General features: G+C 42.6%; 1 protein-coding gene and 1 pseudogene across 1 annotated transcript; one reads left to right on the top strand and one right to left on the bottom strand.

Moving 5' to 3' along the window:
• The first annotated feature begins 5412 nt into the window (after nucleotides 1-5412).
• LOC116861402 lies at nucleotides 5413-5568 on the top strand (annotated as a pseudogene).
• A 7604-nt stretch (nucleotides 5569-13172) lies between these two features.
• On the bottom strand, nucleotides 13173-14742 carry LOC116861400 (translation initiation factor IF-2-like; the record flags this gene model as incomplete). Its single annotated transcript, XM_032847943.1, has 2 exons — nucleotides 14170-14742; nucleotides 13173-13296 (listed from the first exon to the last, which is right to left on the bottom strand). Coding segments are annotated over exons 1-2 (697 nt in total), but the record flags the coding sequence as incomplete, so codon positions are not given.
• Between the last annotated feature and the right edge of the window lie 1977 nt (nucleotides 14743-16719).

Genomic DNA, 16719 nt, shown 5'->3' with positions numbered 1-16719 from the left:
TTTAATCTACCTTACCTTGCAATCAAACTTTCTAGAAAATCATTCTATACTTTTTCATGAAAAACGTTATCAATTTCTTGAAACTTACTGAAGATACACAAACACAGCAATGTGTGTTAAAAAACACTTTTTTTTTAAGTTTCTCTGTTCATCTGCCAAGCAGAGTATCTGACAGCAGACTAGAAACTGTCCCTCTCCTGAACTCATGGATGACTCAGTGGAAACTAGAATTTGGAAAACCTGCCATCCCACATGAAATAGGAACAAACTCGTTCACCTTTGTGGGTGCTACGTCCTTCCCAAACCCTGGCCTCCTCTCCTCAGGCTACAATCCCGGCTCCTCACAAAGAGCAAAGAAGGAAAACCTGCAAAACTAGCAAGTTAACAACAAACACCTGGAACCCAAAATTACCCCAAATGAAATGAAATTTATTTGAATCCTTAATTCTTTCACTTCTGAATCAACTACTATGCCCTGATAGGTTTAAGCAAACTCCGGGGAACACTAACTTAATTGAAGAGAATCAGAAAGCGAAATATAAATAGGAAAGGACACGGTCTCCATGTTTAAATTTAATGTCTAAAAAGTTAGGTTTTAAAATTCTTCAGATTCTGACAGGTATCATTAAGATCCAGTTAAAGGAATGGCTCAGTAAGCACATAGCAGGATTAAAATATGGAAAAGTAAACAGACCTGGAAATAGCTGTGTTTCTTCATTAGTGAAGAAATTTTATAGTAAATTAAGATATCCGCTGCTAATTGAAGACTGAAATAAAATATAAGCCTTAAAAGTTGCTACCCATTTCTTTTCTCTTCTCCATACTTCTCCTTTAAAAAAAAAAAAAAAGGAAAACAAAAGAAAAAACAACATTTTAACAATTAAACTTACTTCCTTTCTAAGAGGCTAAAACTACTGACTGTGTAATTTCTTTGAACATGAGTCTACATACACAGGCGAGTTGTAGTATTCCTTACCCAAAATGAAGTAAATTTCCACCTTCAGGTGATGGTGGCGAAAGTGTGTAAGGGTTAGACCGAAGAGGGTCTGAGCAATTTAAAATAAAAATAAGCAAATAAAATGCTCAAATCCTAAAATTAACATATTCCTTTTTTAATAAATGCCTGAAACTGTTCTCTTTACATCTTATGGGACACAACAGAATTTTTTTTTTTAAAGATTTTATTTAGTTATTTGTCAGAGAGAGAAAGAGGGCACACAAGCAAGGGGAGCAGGAGGCAGAGGGAGAAGCAGGCTCCCAGCTGACCAAGAAGCCTGATGCCGGGCTCAATCCCCAGACCTTGGGATCACCACTGGAGCTGAGGGCAGATGCTTATTAGCTAACTGAGCCACCCAGGCATCCCAGATTTTTAAAAGTCCTCCTGTGAGTTATAGCCAGGGTAATCTGCATCTGCAGACCTGCACCCAGCAAGCCTTGAAAGCTGAGAGCAGGAGAGAAGTCCCCTGCTTCCAAGTTCCCAGTTCCCCAAAGAGGAGGCCGCTCAGGCAGCCCAGCTTGGAGCAGCACTTCTCCACATGCTTCCCCATTTACAGCCTTCCTCCTGCTCAGAAGAAAAAGAAGGAAAGGAGGTTCCAAGAGCCCTCCCAGTTCTGTGGGAACACAATCCCCAGAGCAGGGCAGAGCTCCTTCTGGGCCCAGAGGGGCATTTCCGGGAAGCAGCAGGAAACCTTGAGGTAAGACAGCCTGAGGGAGGCATCTTCATTAGTGTCTGAGTCCACACCACCCCACACAGGGAACAAAAGCAAGTTGGGCCCCACTTCAGAGCCTTGTCCTTAACTCACCTCAGTGAACTCACTTTCTAAAGATGGAGTAGAGAACTAAATGATTTCTAACAAAGGAAGCATTTAGGGTTGCCAGCTCCCCAGGTTTAGCCTGGGCCGTCTGGGAAAGCAACAGGGCTCCTCTGAATCCTGAGGTCACCTTTCATTAACCACAGGAGCCGCTTCTTTGAGCTCATAGGAGAGGCTCCCTCTAGTCACTGCTGTGCTGGTCCCATCTCTGTGGTCGCCTCTGGGACAACCCAAACACCACAAACTATAGCCTTAAAAGGAGAGAAAGGGTTAGTATTAGCAGTAGCAGGCTCTGCTTTTCCAGGTGCAAATTTTAAGTACAGGATCTTGCTCTGTATAAATTAACTTAAATGAAAGGCTTCGGGGAGATGGATTTAAGATGAACAAAACTGTACTGCTTGCTACTCAGTGATTTCTTAAATCTGAGTTTTTCTAATGTCTGAAGAAGGTAAAAACTTCACTATCATTTCCTAACCGACTGCTCTAGATTTTTTCCATTCACTATATTGAGTTTCTTATGTATGTCTACAAAGTACACTATTATCCAGTTTCTCTCATCCCAAGATTAAGTCGCTATCACAGAAAACAATCTAGGAAAAATCTCTTGGGAAATGTCCAGAATATTATTATTTTTTTTAAGATTTTATTTATTTACTTGAGAGAGAAAGAGACAGAGATTGAGATAGAAACAGAGAGAGGGAGAAGCGGGGCGGCGAGGGAGAAGCGGGGCGGCGAGGGAGAAGCGGGGCGGCGAGGGAGAAGGCGGCTCTCCGCTAAGCAAGGAGCCCATGTGGGGCTCAATCCCAGGACCCCAGAATCATAACCTGAGTCTTAAGCAGACGCTTAACCAACTGAGCTACCCATGTGCCCCTTATGATTGTTTTAAAAATAAATTTTAGGTTTCTGGGCAATAGGTTGAGCACATGGAAGGTCATCAACCAATACTTAGCCTTAGAATCCAGCTAGTTACCTGGGAGCAGAACACTACTCCATGTCTGGATATACAAATAAGGTATTTCATGGGAACTACTGAGGAGCAGTGTGATGCAGCTGAAAAATTCTGCGAACAGTCTAGGTGATATTTCGAACCTTCTATGCCTTTCTAATCTTTGATTCACCTAACATTTATAGGGCACCTGGTATCTACCAGCTTCTGCTGCAGATACTGGAAACATACAGAAAAACAGAAAACACCACCAACCTTCCAGGTTAGGTTTATGAATATGGCTGGTGTGTGGTAGATGCTTGACAGTTACTGGTCACTTACTACGTTTTATATCTTATTTGTGGCCACGGAGTGTTTCTAAGTTTGGTGCACAAATGACAAGTGTCCTGAACTCATTTCTATATAAAACTGCCAAGAGCTGGTGATCGTTTTGCCCCGCAGAATAGGATGATAAAACCATTTTAAGTCCAAACCCTTCAATTCTGCCCTCATTCTGAACTGGAGTCCTTCTGGTCTCCTAAGCACTCTTTCCACAACTTCTCATCAGCCACTGGTCAAGAAGGTCAATTTCCCAGACCTGCCTGATCATATCATCCATCTGAAACACTTGATAAAACAAAGACTCCCAGATGCCACCCCAGACCATAATGAATAAGAGCCCCTTGCACCCTCCACCCCACTCACGCTATAATGCTCCAGGAGACTCTACTCTTCAACACACTTTAACTCCACCTTCTGAATAAGGTAAAACTCCTTACCTTCAAATAGCTGAGGTCATGCTTCTCAGGTTTTCAAGATATGCTCTTTGACTCTTTCTCCGTGACTTAGTTTTACACCAAACACTCTGGCCACTAGTCTAGCAGAATCCCCTCTTTCAGATGGACCCCCAATACCTCAACAAGGCACATTTTGGTTTATTTCTATCCCTTCATGTCACCTGTCTAGAATTTCCCTATAAAAGGAGGACTTTGAACTACCACAATCTCTAAAAAGTTATCTTTTTCATATTTTTACCTATTAATTCCCAAACTGAGTCCAATGTATATACAAGATATATATAATCAAGGACCACATTTTTAGGGAATAACAATAGAAGCTATTTGTTAAAATTTTTAAAATCCATGAGGAACCTAATACAGACATGAAAAAGCCCATTTATTCTCTGGAAAACTTTCAGTTTTGTTTTTTTTTTTTTTCTTTTTTCCTTTCTTTTTTTTTTTTTTTTAAGTAAACTCTGCACCCAACATGGGGCTTGAACTCACGACCCCAAAATTAAGAGTTGCATGCTCTACCGTCTGGGCCAGCCCCGTGCCCCTTTCGTTTCTTTAAAATAGTAATAAATGCAAAGCCAGACTTGCACTGAAGGTGACTCATGCCTTTGTTTTACTTTGTTTAAATATTTATTAGATGCCTACTATGAGAAAAAAACAACTCAGGAACACTGCTGGAAATAAAAATGTCCACAACATGGCCCATGTTTCAAAAAGGTCAATTTCAGTAGAAGAAAATACTGACAGAGAGCACCTGAGGAAAGGCATGACGTGTAAATGGCACATTCCAGCAGGGAATCCATCCATCTGACCACCCAGGGGACACTTATTATGCACTCACCATGAAAGACCCTAAATCAGTTATCACTCCCACATTCAAATTAGGGGGGCAAGGAGACAATCAGACAACACTGAAAAGGACAAATGGTCTCCAAAGCACAGTTAAAGTCCTAGAAGAATGGAAAGAAAACTACAAATGACCTAGGAGGAGGCTCTGGAACATAATGAGGGTATGTAAAATGGAATAGGACATTCTTTTCTTTGGAGCAGGCAAAAATCAATGAAGAGCACTCCGGGGTGCCTGGGTGGCTCAGTGGGTTAAGCCTCTGCCTTTGGCTCCCGTCATGATCTCAGGGTCCTGGGATCCAGCCCAGCATTGGGCTCTCTGCTCAGTGGGGAGTCTGCTTCCCCTTCTTTCTCTGCCTGCCTCTCTGCCTACTTGTGATCTCACTCTCTCTGTCAAATAAATAAAATCTTTAGCAACAACAAAAAAAGACTACTCTGCAAACATGTTATGATTCTTCATATCTCTACTAGATATAAAGAGATCACGGCTCTCACTGCCTTTTGATATCAGTTGGTCATGAGAGTGCCTCTGGAGGGAGTAATTAGTAGGCCACAAAATCACCTGCTATGGCATGAATACCGTTTACATATACACAGCAAAGAAAATACAGTACACCACAGAGTGAGCAGAGCACACGCTCAGTACCATCATATACCCTTGCAACTTTATACTGTTTTCCAGGAGTTCAGGAATTAATGAACTCTTATGGACGACAAATACTTTTTTTATTACTTTAATTACATTCATATATAATTAAAGTAATGTAATTTTCCCTATAACTTATTTGTGTATGAGCTTAAATCTTTCCACTTGAATTTTTGTATTTCTCATATTCCTAACATGCACTTTATACCTGATGTTTAAGTTTTATACTTAATCACTTAATGGAAATCCCACCATCTTTTTATAAGTGACCTACCCAAACTCAACAGCAGTATCACAGGAGCAAAAAACAAAAAACAAACCACCAACATTCAGGGAGCAGTAACTACCACAAAATTACTAGCCGCAAGGGACAAGTTCATAATGATTGAAAAAACCTTTACGCAGTGGCAGTATCGTAGCCAATGAGGTTTATCTGAGGCATGATTACTGCTAATAATGAATAAAACAGAATACTACATGCTTTCTTCACTCTATCCCTTCCAACAGGGTTTAGTCTAAGGACTGGAAGAATGTTAGCGCCTAAACACTTCAAACGTGCGTACTAACTGAAATGACTTAGAATGTTTCTGAGTGGAAATCAAACTTTTTCCTAAAGTACTGAAGAGCAAATGGAATAGAAAATATGACAAGTCCAAGTGCACATCCCTGATTTTTGGCTGACTCACAGTGAAATTCAGGATAGATTACTTTACCTTTAAGTGCCTACATTGTCTTTGGGTATTAATAAACTACCGGGTTCATCTAAATATTAAAATGTCTTTTCCCCTCCCTCCAGAGATCTACTACTTTCAAACAGTGTCTTAAATTCAAGTCAGTTAATAAAATGAGGACACTCTGATCTCTAAAAATGGCCTAGGGGAATCTTCCTTTAGAATGCAAGAGGAGGGGGCGCCTGGGTGGCTCAGGGGGTTAAAGCCTCTGCCTTCAGCTCAGGTCATGGTCCCAGGGTCCTGGGAGAGCCCCGCATAGGGCTCTCTGCTCAGCAGGGAGCCTGCTTCCTCCTCTCTCTGCCTGTCTCTCTGACTACTTGTGATCTCTGTCTGTCAAATAAATAAATAAAATCTTAAAAAAAAAAAAAAAAGAATGCAAGAGGAGGAGGAGGAAAGAAAAACAAACAGACAAAAAAACACCTGCATAGCAGTAAGGAGGTAGACCAAGGCGGAGCAACAAGAGACAAATGGAGATGGTGTGGAATAAATCTCCTTCAGTATCTTTTCTTGTATTTTATTATGGTAAAATATACATGACAACACATTTATCATTTTGACCTCTTTAAGCATACAATTTCAGTGGCATTAAGTACATTCACTATGTTGCACAACCATCACCATGAGTCTTTCTAAAACTTCATTATCCCAAACAGAATCTCTATATCCACTAAACAGGAACTCCTATTCCCCTTCCCCTAGCCCTGGTAATCTCTATTCTACTTTGTGACTATGAATTTATCTCTTCTAGGTACCTCATATAAGTGGAAACACATACCATTTGTCCTTTTGTGTCTGGCTTTTCTCACGCGGCATGTTTTCAAGGTTCATCCATTTTGTACCATGTAGAGGAAGTCCAATCCTTTTTATGGCTGAATAATATTCCATTTTAAGTATATACCGCACTTGGTTTATCCATTCATCTGTGAATGGATGCTTGGGTTGTTTCCGACTTTCTGATATTATAAACTCCGCTGCTATAAACACTGGTGTTCAAGTATCAGTCGGAGTCACTGCTTTTAATTATTTTGGGTACATACCTAAGAATGGAGTTGCTAGGTAATTCTATATTCAGTTTTTTGAGAAACCACAAAACCATTTTCCATGCAGCTCTACCTTTTATGTTCTCAACAGCAATACAGTAGGGTTCCAAGTCAATGTACTTTCAAGTCTTTTCTGATTCACTAATTCAGAATAATGTTTAACTCTATTACTCTAAAATGGAATTATTTTTGAGACAAGAGAAAAACACAAAAGAAAAACCAGAAAAAGCAGTATCTAAAGATAGTATTGTCCTCCTAAACAACTTAAACAATGGAAGAGACACTTCAAAAAAACTTCCAAAATATTAAAGGAAGCATAATATCCTAAAAATATATGAAGTATCCCACACATAAAACTTGTACTGTAAAAACTGACCCCTAAAAGTCATATACTAGAAAACTTCATTGTCTGAGTAAATGGATATAAATATACCGAAGTATTTTTAAAGAAATTTACTCTTCTTACCAGTCAGTTCTTTCAGCTGCCCAGGAAGGTCCTGCTTTAGAAAAAGCAGAGGATGAGGGCGCGTAATGGGCTTGTTTAAATACTACACACAAGATTTTCCACAAGTTTGCCCAAATGGCTAGGAAAGGGAGATAGGCAACTAAAAGTAATAATGATGTTCTTAAACTTTTAACACCTGCTCTCACCCATCTGCCATCAAGTGCTTACAGGTGATAAAAGAAATTAACAAGTAGCGAAGCAAATGTCAACAGAAAAACTCCAAAACAAATAAACAGACATAACTGAAGTCTAATGGTGGGGTAAGGTGTGAAAGATATTTACTTGTTGTTGTGCTTTGCTCTGCATACAAAAATATAGTTCTAACTTTTGCTAGTAAACTGTTCCTACCAAGGGACAGCATTGAGTTAATCAACAATGCGAAGGGCTCCTGTGTCTCTATTGAACACACCCCCAGGAGAACCAGCTTCAACCCCTATTGCAGTTTTATACTGTTTTTACAACTGATTTTTCCAAAGTGCTTAAAAGTAGTTTGTTCTCCTAATTTGGAAAGTATTTCCTCTTATGATATATTTAAATTTCTGTTAACAGTAAAACCTTTTCATAGAGAATAGGAAACCAAACTTTATCCTAGGCTTGCCTGGATAATTGCAAATTCCTAATTAGTTACATCAAGAACAATGGAGTTATTTTTAATAAAGACCCCTCCTTCACCAGTTACGGAGAAGCTAAGTCCCTTAAGAATAAATTAAATCACGCTATTTCCTGGGATTTCAGAGTCTTCAATTACTTCTCAAATTTACATTTGCTCATGTATGAAGACAATTTTCTAGATAGTTATTTCAACAGAAAGCTCTTCATAATTGAAGACCATGAGTTGCTATCAAACTAACTTAGTTCAAGTAAACTTTTCTGATTGGTTGCCTTTATAAAAATCTTCATCTTCCAGAGTTAAAAGGAGGATGTATCAGAAGATTTAAATTCTAATATAAATTTAGTTTTAAACATAGCCTGTAAGTGCTGCAATTTTACACTTCTCAAATTTCAGAAAGAATTAAAGAGTTGAAGGTGCCACCATCCTGCCCTAGGAGTTTGGTGGCAGACACCACTGTCTACACAACATTCCAAAAATACAAACAGAATACCCTGTAAGTTAATAAAAAAATGCTTTGCATTTGCCCCAAGAAAGTCAAAACAGAGTAGAATATCCCATTAACAAAGAATCTAGTCTAGAACTCAAGAAATGCTTTCTGAGGCAATAAGTAAGTGAATGAAATAAAATTAAATACCATCTTACTAAAACCTCCCTCCAGTTATTTAAAACTGACAAGCAGTTGTCAAGATATCAAAGAAACAAAACATTAGGAGCCAATGCCTGAATCAACAGTGAGCACTGCCAACAAGGGCATCTCATCAGCCAAGGGCACTGAAAATTACAATCCAGGAGTTACAGAATGCTAGACTTGCGTATCTCGAGTAGGGGCAAATAGGAAAGACTCAAAGATGGATCCACTTTCAAAACGAGAAACACCCCCACACTACCTTACCCGATTTACATCTGGCAGCCTAAAAAACTTTCTGTCCCCCATGCCCTCACCAACACCCCATCTTTTTGGTCCACAGAGACCGATCTAGACAGTAAAACTGCACCACCAACAATTTGCCTCCAGATAAGCTCGTGAGTAGGGACGAGCCTCTCCTGAGGAAGTAGCGAAGCCCCAAAGTAGCATCAGGTCATCTGCCCAGAGGGCCTGTGCTTGACTTCTACAGAGACCTGCCTATCTAATGATGATGCAAGTACTTTCTGCCTTGCTGAAGCACGTAACACCACACCACACCTCATATTCTTTTAATTATTTATTTATTTGACAGAGAGAGAGAGAGCGAGTCTGCCAGAGTGTGCAGAGGTACGGAGAAGGAAAGAAAAACTTTAGCAGACTAGTCACGGACCACAGAGCCCTATGTGGGGCTTGATGTCAAGACTCCTAACTAAGATCTTGACCTGAGCTGAAACCAAGAGTCACATACTTAACCGACTGTGCCACCCTGGGGCCCCACCATACTTTATATTTTAAGGCAAAAAAAGGTGTGTGTGTGGTGTATACACAGACACATACATATATGTAAGTGTATAGTATACATATACTATTTATGTATAAATAGTATATATATATATACCTATATTATATACATGTGTGTGTATGTCTGTATATGTGTAGATATATCTATCTCCCTATACTCAAAGTAAACTAAAGAATAAAATACAGCTTCTCCTCAAGCACTTGGGCATATTCCCAACAGCCACAGGATGAGAAATAAGGTTTGCTTGAAAATGTCTTTTACCAAAAAACTCCCATTTAATGGATTAACCTCATTAATGTGAAAAAATGGCAATTATGACTTCTAAAATGGAAACACAGGTAAGGTGCAAAGCTCCCTGGACCTGAAAATATTCTTTCCCCCCATCCTCAGCTGTAATTACTGGAAGCTCAAATAATAGGCTTACTTGGATAATATACAATGACTAAAGCCTTATGCCTCTATCATTCAGTATTGAAAGTTCCTCTAAAAGACTGCACTTTTCCCCTTGATCTTAAGAAAAACCCCAAATCAAGCAGACTGTCATGTCCACGTCAGCAATGCTAGCCAGCTATCAGCTACATCTAAGGAAAAACTTGCCCAAAACATGGAGCTGGGACGACTTATGTACAGTACAATTTTTGAGAGGTCACAAATCAACTATTCGATCAGAATAAGGAGAAAATGAACACAGCAATGTAAAGCTTTAAGCTTTATTTACTCACCAAAAAGGGAAAAATAAATTATTTTTCAAACTGTCCACATGCAATTTGGAGGTCTCTAAAAATGTGCAAAGTAATGTAACAGGAACAGCTATTCTGGAATATAAGGGACTACGGAGTTTGTTTAAGTCTTTACCAAACACTTTTCAATACACTGACTCATTAATTCCTTGGACAACCGTTTGGCAGGGGGAAAAAAAAAAAGGCATGGATGATACGTTTCCTCTTTATAATAAAATCAGGAAATCCAAACTGAGAGAGGTTCAGAAGTGGATCAAAAATACAGTTAAAAAGTAAAGTCAGTCCATGGCAGAGCAGATTCTGATTTCAAACTGATGCTCAGAGACAGCCCTCATCAGACATTTAAGATTTCTAATCTTTGCCCATTATCTGCCCATCTCTCAACATCTTTTGTCTTTTAAGATTTTAGTAAGTCTCTCACTTGTATTAAATGCCTTGACGTTAGATTAGACAAATGGAACCAGGTATCGTGAGTTAAATGGTGGTTCCCATATTGGTCACACTCATGAGAACACTGTAATCCTATTTATAACGTGGTGTTTATCCTGGTTGCTTGAAAATAACTATGCTCCCAAGGGTCAGGAATGGGTATGAAAAGGGTGTTTCAGCTATCTCAACAGTGTCATTAACTAATGACTCACCTGTAATTGAATTGACAAGTTTGAAAAAGCTGGAGGCCATGCAATTCACCTAAACACTAAAATAATATAGATCAATTTAAAGCTGATTTACAAGTCTAGGTTTTTCAGGATCAAATAATGCTCTAGCACCAGGATCATGAACTGTCATTAATCCTGGGAAGTACAGTAACTATGAAAGGCACACAGATTCAGATATATTTATACTGAACCTGGAAGTTACTTCTTTAAAAATCCTAATAAAAAGATAACTTTAGGAGCGCCTGGGTGGCTCAGTGGGTTAAAGCCTCTGCCTTCGGCTCAGGTCATGATTCCAGGGTCCTAGGATCGAGCCCCACATGGGGCTCTCTGCTTAGCAGGGAGCCTGCTTCCTCCTCTCTCTCTCTCTGCTTCTCTGCCTACTTGTGATCTCTGTCTGTCAAAATAAATAAATAAAATCTTTAAAAAAAAAAAAGATAACTTTATCATTTGTCTTTTCCTGAAAGTAGCATGCCCTCCCTCCTCCAAAAAGTATTCAGTTACTGGACATTTATAGATAGAATCCAGATAAATGCTTACTTCAACAGGAGCTGAAATTTTTACTATTTCATACAAAATCATGAAAGTTGTTGCAATTCCTCCTATCAGATGAATTCTAAAGCGCAACAAAGATAAATTCAACTTGCTAATCAGAAAACTACTTGACCGTTTGCCACCAAGAGTACTTCTGGTTGCTTGTTTTCCTCTTAGATATATTCTTCCCCATTCACAGATGAAATATAGTGTTTTATAGTTGAATTTATTCTTTGGTAGTAAAGCAACGATTTTAATTCTTTGGATTAATTCTGCAACTACATAAGGAAAAGTTAATGATGGTTTCACCTTTTTATTTACCTGACATGACATCGTATGAAAAGAATCACCCAGTGAATAGGTAAACATGGTTATGTTATCAGGTCATTTTTTTTTAACCCCCATCAGTGATTTTTCATAGTGCCTCCTATTTACACTCTTTCATTATACTAAAATAACCAACAAGCCCTGCCTTTTCAGCTGTTCCTACAAACGATTAGTTTAACCAAACAAAAAAAAGGTCATTTAAATTTTTGTCCATCAGTTTAAACTATGTTATGTAAGCATTTAAAAAAAAAAGGTGCTTATTTTACCCACTCCAGGTTTAAAAGCAAAACTGAGGTATAGCTGACTCAGCATTTAAATTCCGCTGGAAGGCTGGATCTAAGCATCTTCTGGTGGTAAGAAAGAACACTGAACTAGATCTAAAAAGCAGTATGATCCTGTTAAACACAAACATATTTGAGAGTCAGAAAGTTCTACACTGTGACTTCCAATACGGTAACCAGTAGCCACAAGTCGCAGTTTAAAATAATTAAAAGGAAATACAATTTTTTTTTAAAGTAAATAAAATGTAAAATGGAGTTCCTCAGTTGCACTAGGCACATTTCAAAGGTACAACAGCTAACATGCCTTGTGGCTGCCATATTGGAAAACACAGCTACAGAGCCGTTTTCACCACCAAAGAAAACCCTACTGGTAGCAAAATGATCTCACAGATGTTAAATTCTTGTGAACCTCAACACCATTGTCTGTAAAATGTCCATAACATCACATAAATTTAAAAGACTGTTATTACAATTTTAATGAGACAATATATAAAAAAAAGCACAGTACATACAGCTTAGTACACATCAGATATTCAAGAAAGAGGAGTTATTAATACAATCCTATATTGGACTTTGGTCAACGATGGAAACCCTGGACCAGTCACTTCCCCCCCCTGAGCCTCATTTTCCTAAACTGAAAAGTTTAAGAAGTTCTTCTGGCTACCATCTAAGGACACTATCAAATCCTACCATGTTAAATGAAGTGTTAAGCAAACGGGGCACAATCTCTTCCTGAATAAATTACTACCTAGGCTCCTACAGTCTCCTAACCAATCCCAAGCATTCTTCCAAAAATCCCAGAAGACTGGCTCTCCAACAGTCTACAGTCTGATGTGGGCTATTTATAAAGTCTGTCTTAAAAGGTTACTGGAATATCCTTCTGAAACTGTATATACTGTAACTAGAAATTACAACCCCTATTCCACGATGATATCTTGCACTTTTCACATCTCTTTTAAAATGAACACTATCTTTACAGATAAGTTTTTCTTTCTGAGTATTTAAACCAGAACACTTTAAAAGCACATGAGTTTGAGAACTTTTTAATGATTTTTTTTTTAACCAACTATACCTCATTCTTACCCAGTCTGTGGGTGACCTTCAAGTGTCTAAACAAAGTGAGAATTACACCTTCATGGGTGAGGTCCCCTTGCAGCGCCAGAAACATGCCCAAAAGACTACTCTAGTTAACAGCTGCTCCCCGGGGAACCAGGAAATTGACTGAACGCTAGGTCCACAAAGCCTGCCTCCAATGAGTGGGAACCAAGAGCCCCCACACACGGCACAAAAGCCACTGACTGCCTTGGGGTATAGGCCTCTTCTCCCGCCTGTCCAGGACCCGAGTCACAGCTTCAAGTTGCAGAGTGGAAGAGCAACTCAGACAGTAGCAATCAGAACAGAGCGGTGCATTTTTGCCCAAGGCCTGTAGCCTCAAAAAAAAAAAAAAAAAGTGTTATTCCAGAGCAGATTCCTTTTCTTCCGGGTCTGTCTGCTCCCTCTGACTCTTTGCCCACAACGGCGGTGCCTCCCCTTTCCCAATGCCCCACCTCTCTCTCCACTCTTCCAAAAAAAAAAAAAAGTGGCTTACTCCTCTCCCTTAGTTTTCCCTAGCAGGGCCTGGAAACTGGAGGAAATTCAAATCAAATTAGCCAAACATTAAAAAATAAACGGACAAGCAAATCAAAGGGTGCCCACCCAACAAAAGATCTCTCCCGTTCCAAAATATGATTAAGCCTGGGTGTGAGAAGGGGAGGGAGACTAGAAACCGACAGGGATGCAGAGATAAACGTGTGGGTTTGGGGCCTCAGCGTCGGCCCATCGCGGCCAAATTCCAATTTTTTTTTTCAAGGAAATGCTCGGCTGAAGAGAAAATAAAAAGTTGTAACTTTTAAGGAAGTCGGCAAACGGCAATGTCTGGTTAACATGCCACTGCTTCCCTCCGTCTGGGATGGCAGGGTGGGAGTTGGGATTCGAAAAGCTCAACTCCAAATCGCGCACTCCTGGAAGCCTCCCCGCCAACGGCGCCGCCAGGCGGCCCAGCCCCGTCTCCTGGGACACCGGGCCCTGGGGCTTGGGCTCCCAGGGGACGCCCGGACCCGGACCTCTGGGAAAGTTCGCGGGCACAGCCGGAGGCCCCACTTTCCTCCCAGGATGACAGGCCCTTCCCACGCCAGCCGGCCCCCGCCCCGCCGCGGGCACCAGACGGTCCGCGCGGCCCCTCCCGGCCGCCTCCGGACGCGGATTCCGCCGCCCGCCCCACCCCCGGCCGGGGCGCCCCTCGGGGTGACCGACTGACCGGAGCTCGCTGGCCCACACACCGGGTCGCCCGCTCCTTCCCGCCGCGCCCCGCTCCCCCGCCCGATCTTCCAGCCGCTGGTCTCGCCGAGTCCTGCCGGTGCCGCGGGTTACCGCCCCCAGCCCGGGGGGAGCCCGGGGGGCAGGACGGAGAGGGAGGACGTGGCGCGCACGGAGGTGGCCAGCGGCGGGGCGGGGAGTGTCCTGGAGAGGCCCGGCCGGGGGCAGGGGGCCGGCACGGCTCCCGGGGCTGTGGGCCCGGACCCTCCCCGCGAGCATCCCGGGGTCCGAGGTCCCGGCCCGCCCCCGCCCGGCGCGGAGAGGCGGCCCCAACTTCCAGCCCCACTTCGCACGCCCGCCCTCCTCCCTCCACCATATGGAAATCTACAGCCTCTGAAAGTGACACGTCGAAGATTCCTCGGCCTCTCCGCCCGCCCTCCCCCTCCCGGGCAGCGTTCTTGCCGCGGAGATTCCGGGAGGGGGAGCGGATTCCTCGGACAGAATCTGCTGGGAAGGATGGGGAGGGCGAGGGGGGAGGGAGAGCCCGGGAGCCACTGCCCAGATTTTTTTTCATCAAGAAGAATCTACCCGCTTCTTTCCCTCCTCCAAGCCCAGGCAAGCGGGGGGGGGGGGGGGGGGGACAGGCGGGGGGCCGGAGCCCAGCAAGATGCGGCCCCAAAGTGGAGGCCAACCCCCTCCCGGGCCCCGTGTTCCTGGGGTGCCCAGGCGAACGCAGGGTGCCCCAGCAGTGCGGCGCCAAGTTTTCCCCGGGAAGCCCGGCGCGCCAGGAGCGCTCCGGGACGAGATCGCACTCCCGCGGACTCGGCGTCCGGCGGGGTCTTTCCAGCGCGCGGGACCTAGTGGCCGAGGCTTGGGGTCCCGGTCCCCTCCAGTCTCCCGATCCTGCACGCCTTACCTTCCCTCGGGCTGAAACGCGGGGCTCCGGGCGCGCCACACACCGGGTTGCCCACGCCTTCCCAGCCGGCAGCCCCGAGTATCCCCGCTGTCCCCTCCGCTGCTCCCGCTGCCGCTGCCGCCGCCGCCGCCGCCGCCGCTCTCCTCCTCCTCCGGCCGCCGCCGCCGCTCAAATAACTACCAGGAGGGTTTGATGGGGGATTCCGCCATGTCAATGATGTCGGGACCACATGGGGATTTGGGGCCCGCCCACTGCCGTAAACTACAGAGTAAAACCGCCGCCAAAAAAAAGTCTCAACTTCCCGGGACTGGGAGCCTCCTTTGCTCCCAGGCCTGCACAGCTGAGGAGAATCTCTCTTTGATTCAGCCAGACTAAAGAAGTCTGAGGCTTAGGGGAACTAGCAGCTCCTAAAAGACGAGGGCTGCATGTTCTGCAAAAGATCGCCAAACACCAATATAAATGCAGTGTTTGCTGAGTAATAGAACTAAGACTGACGTTTTTTCATTTACACATCTTTTTTAAATCCCCACAACCTTGTGAGCTATTTTGTCATTCGCTTTGTCTATTTCCCACAGCACTCGTTCATACAACTAACGTAGCGTGAGCAGATTTTATGACACCAAAGTCAAAATGTCTATTTCCCCCTTTCGGTACCCAGTATGAACTCACAAGGCAGAAACTGGTCGGTACTCGTATCTTTATTTCTGTACTGTCAAACATAGCATCGTGCATAATGTGATTCACTAGATAACTGTTAAGCTTAAAGTGGTTAAATGTAATGGATTCCTGTTGTAGAGGCTCAAAATGGTTAACAGGCTGCATCCCATCCCACCCCTCAAATCATCCAGGGGGCAAGAAGGCAGTTCTCCCACAGAGGCCCCTTCTCTCCTTAGCTTCCCAGGTATCCTAAATAATTCCAATCTGCATTCAACTGTTGGTCACAAAGCAGTACTCAGTAGTGACAGGAGGCAATGCATTACTTTCATTGACTTAAAAAAGAAGAATCATCTATCAGATAAAGTTATTGTACATAGTACTGTATTAAAACCAGAAAAACATACAAGAATACTGAGATGAAAAATGTTTAAGAGCTGTTATAGCACTCAGATATTAGCTCAGACATGTAGAGAGATGGAACTAGCGTCACAATTGCCTGTTGAAGAAGGGAAGGGGTGTGGGACAAGGAGAAGGGAGAAGAAAGAAAGAAGATGTGTCCAGATTTCATGTTAATGAGTTTTCTTCAACCTGGCAGAGAACTGAAATTTCAGGGCAAACAACCACCCTGAGTCTTCTCAGTTTCTCTTGTCTACTTTTAAGCACCTTTGCCACACCTGTCCTTCCACACTTGAATCTAAACTTGTGTCCTCTGAAGTTTGCCAGTTTCTCTACTCATTCGGATTCTTCCACGTAGTTTACAAGTAATTCATTCAACAAACATATATATAATGGTTACTTTATTCAGAGCACAATGCTAGGTGGATGCTGGGGATACAAAAATGAAACAAGACCCAATCAAGTGGAGGATGTAAACAGTAGTTTCAGAGAAATGTGAGAAGAACTGAAAAGAATTATGAGCTTCTGGGGAAAAGAGCTATGAAACTGTGTGGGGCGGGAGGGAGTGATTTTAGCTGGAGC

Source organism: Lontra canadensis, unplaced genomic scaffold, assembly GCF_010015895.1.
Source record: "Lontra canadensis isolate GAN:19392208 unplaced genomic scaffold, GSC_riverotter_1.0 scaffold196, whole genome shotgun sequence".
Classification (NCBI taxonomy): domain Eukaryota; kingdom Metazoa; phylum Chordata; class Mammalia; order Carnivora; family Mustelidae; genus Lontra; species Lontra canadensis.
Note: the sequence above shows the minus strand (reverse complement) of the source record. Positions and strands in the feature narration are given on the sequence as shown.